Source organism: Poecilia formosa, unplaced genomic scaffold, assembly GCF_000485575.1.
Source record: "Poecilia formosa unplaced genomic scaffold, Poecilia_formosa-5.1.2 Scaffold677, whole genome shotgun sequence".
Classification (NCBI taxonomy): domain Eukaryota; kingdom Metazoa; phylum Chordata; class Actinopteri; order Cyprinodontiformes; family Poeciliidae; genus Poecilia; species Poecilia formosa.
Genome location: NW_006800616.1, coordinates 97,819 through 108,373, shown reverse-complemented (window position 1 = coordinate 108,373; position 10,555 = coordinate 97,819). Strand labels below are relative to the sequence as shown.

The 10,555-nt window shown below is 40.7% G+C and overlaps 1 protein-coding gene across 5 annotated transcripts in view; it reads right to left on the bottom strand.

Moving 5' to 3' along the window:
- The window catches only part of stab1 (stabilin 1), a 61,091-nt gene extending 50,651 nt beyond the window's left edge, over nt 1-10,440 (bottom strand). The window contains exons 1-5 of one of the 5 annotated variants that reach the window (XM_016666187.1): nt 10,149-10,440; nt 7,134-7,262; nt 1,587-1,714; nt 1,168-1,283; nt 118-203 (exon numbers count right to left, since the gene is read on the bottom strand). In XM_016666187.1, coding sequence (XP_016521673.1) covers nt 118-203; nt 1,168-1,283; nt 1,587-1,678 — 294 coding nt within the window. In that variant the 5' untranslated portion in view covers nt 1,679-1,714; nt 7,134-7,262; nt 10,149-10,440. Of the gene's footprint in view, nt 1-117; nt 204-1,167; nt 1,284-1,586; nt 1,715-4,146; nt 4,631-7,133; nt 7,263-10,148 lie in introns of those variants that run through there. The other 4 variants (XM_016666189.1, XM_016666188.1, XM_007542299.2 and 1 more) reach the window with 4 other exon arrangements.
- Between the last annotated feature and the right edge of the window lie 115 nt (nt 10,441-10,555).

The window sequence follows — 10,555 nt, the reverse complement described above, 5'->3', positions numbered from 1 at the left end:
ACTAAAGGTAACATAGTTACTTGATTGTGCTAAGAAATGGCCCTCTGAGCCTGGAAAACACATAGTACTGGCCCTTTAACATCAGGAACGCGTCGCGGCCCTCAGGTGCGCTCTAACCTTACAGATGCAGGTCCCGTTGCCGACGTCTCCATCCACACAGTCACCGTTGTAGTTGCAAATCCTTCCTGACCAGCTTGGGCATGCTGCGCACACACACACACACACACACACACGCACACATGCACACACACACACACACACACACACGCACACACACACACACACACACGGAGGTCACAGATCTATCATATTGTGGTGATCAAGCAGCATCAACTGCAGCAACACGTGGGAAAGAGAAACGCGGCTCTCAGGAATGCTGAGCAGATAAAACTAAGACAGAAGAAACACTTCTTCAGGTTTTGGGACTTTGGTTACTTTCTTTACATTTTCTAAGCTCAATGATTGGTTAAGAATGGCTTTTGAACTGATGAGTAGAGATGAGCAATAATAGCAAAAAATATTAAAAAGTATATTATATTTTTAATATTTTTTAACAACAATCAAAGACGATATTCCACTTTTTCTGTTTTTCTTTGTTCAAATAAATTTTTTGTGCTTTCTTTTATAAACAGTCAATGGAATGAGAAATATATTCATATATAAATTTATACAAAAACTGTTTCAAAGAAAATACAAAATACACAAATAAATATAAATGTAAACTAATTTTGGCCAACAAAAAATTATCTGTTATCAGTTAAATAAAAATACTTAAATACAAAAAGCACTGATTGCAGTTTTCTGGCCGATCGCCGGTTTCCGATTTTAAAGAGTCTTAGCTGACCGTTTTGATTTTGGCCAATACCTTTTTTTTTTCTGAAAGGTCGTTAGATATAGTAATAACATTGCTGAGTTGGTAACAGTGGAGTGTCTACTGTTAACTGCAAACATGCAGACGTGACCGGATGGGCCGTCAGTCAAACCTGTCGCTGCAGAGCATAAGAGGACAGTGGCTGGTTTATAAACCTTTGCTGAGATCGGGGGATAAGATTGGCTTCACATCTAAGTACCGGCCAATCACCGATCTCCCACTGTTATGACCTGTGAGTCCTGACTGACACACAGACTGAAGGTTAGGATTAGAGATGACCTGAGAGGGCGACTCACAGAGACACAGCGGGCCCCAGCGGCCAGGGCAGCACTGCGGACGCAGGATGTTCTTCACACACAGGTGGTGGCATCCATAGAGCTCCAGCTCCCTGCCGCCGATCTGCACCACGTAGCTGCAGAGGAGAGCAGGATGACAATCTGAGCTCTCATTACGACCATCCCTGGGGTTGAGGTCAGGGTTGATTACCAGGTTATTAGAGTTAACCAAAACTAACAAAATTACAAAAACTGAAACTGAGAAAACGCTTTCATTAACTGAAATAAATAAAAACGGTGATTAGTGGGGGAAAATCTTTTTATCAGAAAATAGACCAAGCCTCCTCATGTTTCGTTATAATACAGAAATAAAAAAACCAAAAACTTTACCACCCTGGTTTGGACCCGGATGAAGACCCGGGTCTGGACCCGTTGCCTACCTGCAGTTGGAGGTGCTGAGCTGGGTGAAGCCGCGCGGGCAGCTGGAGGTGACGGAGGCGGCGCAGGAGGTGCAGGCGGTGAAAACATCCATCCTCTGAGGAACATCACAGCGACCAGGAGGCGGCGTCTGGTAGGAAGAGCAGCGTTCACGTCAACCTCAGCTTTCATTCACAAACTCACTGAACTTCAGTCTGAGCTGAGGGAGACGCCTCACTACTCACCTTAAAGATAAACGGTTAACTTTTATAAAACATATTTTCTTACATATTTGTTGAAAGTGTCACTTTGTGTGACAGTTTGGTTTTAGACAGATAAAACTAACGCTCCTCTGCCTGAAAACAACCAATCAGAGCTAGGAGGCGGATCTTAGCGCTGTTCATCACAATCTCATGTGGGGGTGCTCATGCCCCTCCCTCTTACCTATCTGCTCTATGCTATGTTGCAGCTAGCATATTCTGTTATGAATGCTAGTTAGCATAGCCACCCATGACGGCAAATAAATGGTTTTCCCGTAAAAGTAAGTTGTTTTTATGCCATTAGCACATTTAGCAGCGATTACATAAGCTTGATTGAGAGCGCTAAGACCCTCCTCCTGGCTCTGATTGGTTGAGAGCGGTGTGTTTCTCCAGATGGCAATAATATCTCGGGGAGGAGGTGGAGGACATCGAGCTTTTCAAACTGTCACAACATGATGATGGTTTGTAAATATGTAAAAAACTAAATTCTTTATAAAAGTTACATACTGCAGCTTTAAACTTTTCCACTTTCAGATGCAGAGGACGACACCTTTAGCAGGGAGCTAATGGAGCTAGCATCATGCCTGTGTGGTCTTGTTAAATGAAGGGCAGCAGAGTTTTGAACACAAAACTGAAGCCTGACTGGTCAGAATATTCAGAGTCACCTGGATGTCACCCAGACGCTGCAGCAGGGGCCAGATGAAACATGCATCATGTATTTGACGATCTGTGGATTTACCGTAAATCCAAAGATCATCCGCGTAGAAGCAGACGTTGTCTCAGACCAGAGCCCAAAGAGAGCAGTAGTGGCCAAACAAAGTCACCTTTATTCATAAAGAAACTTAATAACAGAATCACTCGGCAAAGTTCTCAACATAAAAGAAAACTAGAATCTGAATTTTAAAAAACAAGCAAATGACACAGAGGTCAGGAAAAACTTTAAAATAAAAATAAAAAGAGATGGGTCTTAAGAGCAAAGGCCCTGTGAAGACTGAACTGGAGTTTGCAATGGAAAAGTTTTCATAATTTGGGAGCCTCAAGGGTAAAAGTCTTAAATAAAGAGGAGGACAGAGTAACAAACCCTGAGGAATCCCACAGGAAAGAGGTGCCAGTGAAAATAAACTTTGATTATTAAAAACAGAAAAATCAGTCTCTCAGACATGAACAAAGTCAGTTCAGTGGTGCCGCTTTAATCCCACCCACTGCTCCAGACTGAGGAGGGAAGAAGAAGGGCTTTATGGGAACTGTAGGACCGGTGGTTTGAGTGTCTGATCTCTCCTAATTTACCGGTTTCTGAGTCATAGATTTTAGAGTCTGGCTCTGCAAATACTGGCAAAGTTTGTCTGAACAGCACCTCTGAAAATTGATTTCTCATACTTCCCATTCAGAGCCAGAAGTTACATTTTTTCAGGGTTAGAGAGTAAAATATGTGACCAGGAAGCAACCTGTTCTACCCGTCCCTCAGATTTTAAGGCAACCTAAGGCTGCATGTGTTCCATATCAGTCGATATCAATAATTATTGATTAGATTTTAGTTTTAAATATCTGAAGTACTGCCACACTAGTGGGGTGGCGTTTCCTGTTTTGCCCACAGTTTTTACTCCAGGCTTTTGTCTTTCATTTTAATGCAGTTATGAAGCACAATGATGAAACCTGAAGCTACTGCTGCGCAAAAGTTACTCAGCAGGTTGTTACCAGGCAACCAAAGAGCGAGGGAGTTGCTAGGCAACCAAAGAGCGAGGGAGTTAGTTGATCCGACTAACCTTGCTTAGCTAGCCATGAGATTTTGAGCGGCTAAGTCTTGCTCCTGCCTACATCCCCCAGAATGCTGTGCTGTTCTGGATCAAAGTATATGGAATATTGAATATTCCATCAGATGTAATATCTACTGATAATGATCATGTTTCTATCACCATATATATGGTTATTGATTTATTGTCCAGCCCTGAAGTTCAAGTCCTACAAATACTGTTTGATATTTTTAAAAGTCTAAAGAATAAAAAATGAATAACATCAAAACCCAACTTGAACAACTTGTTGTTATTGTCTCAAGTTGTGAATGTTTGTAGACTTTTGACCATTAATAAGATTTAGTGAAGTCAGAATGAATATTAGAGAGTTCTTGACTGTTGTTTAATGACAAAAGGTTTTTGTCTGACTTGCTCATGCCTGCAGATGATCAACCTTTTTCATACATTCAGCAGACGGTTCTGGAGATAACCTGAAAAAAGTGAAACCTCGGGCTGCAGATCTGTTTTAGACGATATCTGATCACCTAGATCTCTGGTGAAAAAGAGAAAGAAGAGAGTTGGAGGCGGTTTACCTGCTGTTGTCCTGAAGTTTGGATGCAGAGATCCAGGAAGAGGAGCAGGAAGAGCAACATGGCTCAAAGTCTCACATCCAGAAAGCAAAATAAATCCTGGTATCTTTGTTATGCCGAGTAAATGTCCAGAAAAGAAAATCTATCACAACTTTAACCTTAAAATTCAACCTGCCAACTCAGTGCAGGAAAAAACACATGGACAGCAACATCCTCTGTTCAGCAACACAATGGACAACTACTCCAGCAGGAACAACTGTCAGGCAACTGAAAGCTGCCTCCTTCTTATGAGCACAGAACCGCGCAAAAGAAAAAAAAATCAAAGCTCTTATAAAAACAAACAACAGGGTGGATCCAGGCGTGGACGCTGTTATCAGCACATTTCCTCACAATCTTTGAGCCCGATGTGTGAGAAAGTAACTACGAACAGCAGCAAGTTACCCAGAGCCCAGCGCCTGCCGTCTTTTTCTTTTTCCTCTAATCTAGGAAGGAAACATAACAGAAACTGGCAAAGACAGGAACCTCTCAGTAGAGGTCATCTCCTCCCACGTGACCCGGCGGTACCAGCAGAGGTACCGCTGAAATGCTTCACAACTGCAACAGCCAGAGGGAAACATGGACGCAAAAGAAGCAGAAAATACATCCAGCAGCTCTGACATCATGAACAAGAACGTCTTTTTGATCCAGTTTACCTTCAGAACCATCTGGAATCAACAACCAGAACCTGCAGCAGGAGCTCAGCGTTTCAGCTGTTTTGCAGTTTTGTGGAAGTTTGATCCAGATTTGTGGTGCATAGAAGCTGAATGCTACTTTTCCATGTTTGGTTCTGGTTCTGGGGATGCAGAGCAGAACCAGAAACAGAAAACCTGAGAGGTCTGGAAGGTCAATACGGCGGATCTTTAATCCAGTGTGGTGCTAAGCCATTCAGTGATTTATAAACTACCAACAGTATTTTGAAGTCTATTCTGTCATTGTAGGGACTTTAGATGAGCTCCACCTTCCTGGTTTTAGTCAGAACACCAGCAGCAGCATTCTGGAGCAGCTGCAGCTGAAGGATTGTTTTATTCAGACCTGTGAAGACGCTGCTGCATTAATAAATACGACTAAAGATAAATGCATGGATGAGTTTCTCTAGATCTTGCCACATTCACCAATTCGCACTAATCCTCTAATCCAGAATTAGAGGATCACTCCTCTACTATTGGAAATGTTCTTCAGGTGATAGAAGGCCGACTTTGTAACTGTTTTTTATGTTCTTACAGGTCAGATTTGAGTCTGATTTCTAGCTTCCAGCTGTAATAACTGAAGCTGACTCCAGATCGCTCCTCTTTAGGTCCAAAGATAATAACTTCAGTTCTGTTTCTGTTCAGCTGGAGAAAGTTTTGGCACATTTATCTGTTCTAAGCATTTATTCAGTGACTGGATGGTTCTGAGTCACCTGGTGACATCGTGATGTAGGTTGAATAATCATCTTGTGATCAGAAGATTGTAGCTTCGATTCCAACTTCCTACTGCCACATGGCGGTGTGCCTCTGGGTAACACACTTAACCCCAAATTGCCTATCGATCTGCATATCGGCGTATAAATCTGTGAGCCTTTGTGAGTATGAATGTGACTCTAGTGTAAAGCGCTTTGATTGGTCAAAATGATTGGAAAAGCGCTATATAAGTTCAGTCCATTTACCATTTATAGTAATGTAGAGCATGGTAGTTAATCTTATTTCCTGTTATAACCTGAGCCAGTGGGAGCATGTAGGTATAGAATAAGAGGGGCCCTCGGATTGAGCCTTGGGGAACCCCACATGTTACTTCTGTCCGGTTCAATAAGAAGTTATTGAAACAAAGAAATCCCAGTACTTTATGTAAGATTCGAACTAGTTGAGCACTGGACCGGAGAGTCCGACCCAACTCTCCAGTCGATTCAGTCATGATCAGTACACTGCAAAAACTCAAAATCTTACCAAGTATTTTTGGTCCAGTATAAATATATCTTAGTACACTTAAAATAAGACAAAACTAACTCAAGACTTGTTATTTTAAGTCTCATTGATTTCAAACAAGAAATAGGAGCTTAAGTTAATAATTCCTTAGTATTGGTGAAAAAGTTCTTATACCATTGGCAGATTATTTAACTTTTAACATGGGAAAAAAGTATTTTATAATTTAAATAATCTTCCAGATGAACTAAAACTTTTTCATCAATATTAAGGAATTATTGACTTGACTATTTCTTGCTGAAAAGTTGTTTGTTAATTTTGTCGTATTTCAAGTGTGCTAGTATATTTACAGTAAAAACTAGACAAAAATACTTGCCGTGTTAAAAGCTGCACTGAGGTGCATCAGAACCAGCACTGTGTTTATGTGGATGTCATTGAACACTTTAACTAGGACAGTCTCGGTACTCTGGTAACCATGGAAACCGGACTGACGTCAGAGCGGTTGGTCATCGTGTTGAAACAGTTTTTCAGTAATTTTGCTGATGAATGGGCAGTTGGAGATCGGCCTGTAATTCTGCAGTAGCGATTTGTCCAGATTGTTCTTTTTTTATCAGAGGTTTGATAAAAGTTGTTTTTAAAGCCTGATGGGAAAACACCTGATAAGAGCGACGAGTTTACTGTCTGGATCAGATGCAGGACTTTTTTAAGGAGTTGTGGGTTGGACATCAAAACAGCAAGAGGATGAGCGCAACTGATTTATAAATTCTCCTAAGTTTTGTGGTTGTACTGTTAAAATTTTGCGATTATCTCAGCCATTTTCTTAAAGCGTTGGTATTGGATTTGCCAACCAACTGTGGCTAATGAGGCACAAACATTGTTGATGTTTTGTTAATGATTTCTACAAAGAATGTTTCACTTTGTGTGTTTAACCAAGCAGGTTTTAAAGCCTCCCTCCGACTCCTGCAAACATTCGTCCTGTTATTGCGTCCGAACAGCTCAATCTTTCTGCGCCTCAGTCATTGATAAAGCTCTACATGGGTAAAGTCCACTTACCAGCGAAGGTCCTGATTTTGGATCAGAGTCGTCATTTTTGCTTGGGGTCAACTGAAGGCCATGATGATGTGAATTCGGTGTCTCTGCAGGTCCAAGAAGTTTACCAGGATTTCAGGCTTTGGCTTTTATCTGAGGGGAGCAGTTTGGGTCACATGGTTAAAACTTGGTCAAATTCAAACGTTGAGGCAAAACAGAGTTGTTAACTTGTTACATTTACACAATTATATTTACTTAAGTAAGTTTTTTTTAAAAAAAGTGAATATCTTTACTTCACTGTGCTTTTTACTTTTACTTGAGTACAATTTCAGGATTTTCTACCCACAGAATGAAAAACAAACATGTTTTAACCAAATTTCACCAGACACAAACACACACCTGCAGCTTTTATTAAAGTTTCATAATTTCTTTTATTGAAAGAAACTGATTTGGAAAAATTTTCTTTCACCTGATTTTTTTTTTCTTTTTCACTTATATGAATTATTGTCATTTTGGTCCTTAAAACGTCAAAATGTCCACTTAACCTTATATACTGGTCTGTCTGATTATGTAATTTTTAAATATTAAATGATAATTTGATAATTTATTCAGTACCTGAGTTAGAGTTTTTACCAAATACGTTTTTACTCTTACTTGAGTAATTTTTTGGACAAAGTAGTGCTACTTTTACTTATACTTTTTGGATTCTCTGCCCACCTCTGTCTTTTGCACACCCTTTAAATAAAGTGTTACTTGGTGAACTGACAATAAATTAAACTTTGACTTTGAGTTGAGGTAGATGCATGTTAATCCTGTATGCAGACTTTGTTTTTAGCTTAAATGTGACATTAAAAGATCTGATATAATGTATCAAGCCTGTGATGATTGGATGTAAACTTCTGTCTAAGAGGTTTTAAGGAACCGTGAATCTACTAGACAGGAAGTCTTCGGAGGATTTTCCCTCCGTCGGGCAGTTGCGGTGGTACCACTGAGACGGATTTCCTCTTCAGCTGTCTGCTTCTCAGGGTGGAAAAAAGAGAACAAAATGTGAAAGCTGACTTCCTGTTTTAACCAAGATGGACTTGGTCAGCAGGCGCAGTGAGAGCGACCTAACTCAGGGTTAAAGGTCAAAATGCAAACCTGTCGAACAATGGCAGGAAGCAGGCGATAAGTGATCTAGACCTTAAATGCTTGCGGAGTCCTCTGCAGCAGTTTTGATCCTGCCAGATGTTTCACACACATCTGTACAGTGTAAGCACTGAACATCCAGTCACAAGATTCAGGACAGTTTCCAAACACGTTGAGTCAAATTGGTTTCACCAGCTTTAAAAATGCTACGTAAAGCACAATTTCTGCAAGCTTCAGTCAGTTCAGTTTATCAGCTGTGATTTAATTCTGAAACCTACATGAATTACACTTACTTATAGTTTGCACTTACTTCTTGAAACTTGGACTTTCTTGACTGTACAGGACACACATATGTAAGACTGATCACATATGGTATTGGGCTTCAGGCATTTATGTTCATGTTCCTATTTAGAGTCAGTTATTGTGTAATAATGCACCCATTGTTTTAATTTCAAACCAAACTAAACACCTGCAGGGTAATCTGATGTTATTAATGTGCGCATTAATAAAATTTTAGGGCTACTTTTAGTTTAGAAGCACAATAAAAAAAATAAACTGAGTTCCTTTGGCAAAATAAAAATGTTCTTCCGGTCGGACATAAATAATTATTTTATTTTAGGCGTTAAGATGCAGCTAGTCAGCGCAGGGTGTAGCGCTGCTAAACGCCTCACAGCTGCAGCAGTGAGTGTCGGTGGCACACTGTTAATCTAATACTATTCTAAAAACAAAGCCAACTCACGCCTAGAAACTGAAATATATTCATGCAGACACGAATTCCTCTGATAAGTAGTCCTGGCATTGCTTCTTTCCACCACTATCTTCAGCTTTTCTTTTGATTGACCTGGTCTTAAGAAACTTATCCATTATTACTTTTAACACAATCCTTTGGTGAGCTAACTTTACACATTTCACTTTAAGCTCATATCACGGCAAATAAATGGTTGTTTGTATGCAGAGCGCACTCGCAAACAAGACATTTTTTATAAGTGAATTAATCTGCCAATGAACCCAATACTTTTACATCAAAGAAATTATTGCCTTACAACAAGCTCCTAAATCTTTACTTATAAGTTAGTTTTGTCTTATTTGAAGATATTTGCACTAAAACGTAGACCAAAATACTTGGTAAGATTTTGCGTTTTTGCAGTGTGGCAAAAGAGGACAAAGACGAAGCAGCTTTAGTGATGGAACAGCAACCATCAGCTCTAGTGGTACAGGTTCTGGAGTCCAGTTGACCCGCTTTGTTCTTTAAAAATGCTTCGTCATGTCACAGTGTTTGTTCCTACAGAAGGAAGTGACCCATTTATCCCTAGCAGAGTTCCTCGGGTCCTCCTGGAAACAAAGGCCTGAACAGAAGTTGCTTCCCATCAGTCGGCTGACCTCAGTGGAACCAGCAGAAAGCCAACCGTGGGTTAGATTCCTGCTTTTGCTGATCAGGCACTTCCTGGTACAGTATCTCTGTTTTCTGCCTGCCGCAGAAAGGAAGTGAGTTGGGTTTTATGATGAGCAGAGATGAATGACAGGAAATGGAGGAAGTTTAATGAGTTGATGGGTGGCGGTGCGTTTGATGCTTTTTAACCCCAAAGTCATCCAGTTCCTGCTGAGCAGCTTCTGATGGGTCTTGTTCAGATTTATGAGGTTTCAAAAGGCTTCCATTGGATCAACACCTAACTATGGTGGGAAAACTAAAGCAACTGCATGATTTAATCTGAAAACAGCAAAACTACTAATACGGAGTTCTGTGAAAAGTTGCATTCAGTAGAAAACTATTACGAGGTCATCAGATGTACTACAGACCAGAGCTGAAGCCAACTGGTGACTATTTCTTCCTAACTTAATTCTAGTTATTTACATAATATAGCTTTTAAATCAGGTTAGCTGCGGTGTGGTTGTCAGCTAGTCATGGCCCACCTGGGTCTCCTTCCGGTTCTGGCAGCAGATCAGGCTGAATCGGGTTAAACGCTCAGGAGAAAACATAGACCATCATCCTGCTCCGTCACGGTGAGGCAGATCCAAGATGGCGTCAGCGTCCCCACGCCGATAAGCATCCTTCATCATCCCATGTCCGAGTGAGGCAGATTCAAGATGGCGTCAGCGTCCCCACGCCGATAAACAACATATGATGCCACTCTGACCAAGAAGGTCCAAGATGGCGTCATTGTCTCCACGGCTACAAACAGACCGGGTGAGGCAGGTCCAAGATGGTGTCTTCATCTCCATGACTACAAGCAATCCTTTTTTTTATCGCTTTATTGGAAATTCAAGAAAACATCATATGACGAAGCACACAACAGTAACATAAGAGCATATTGTCAACC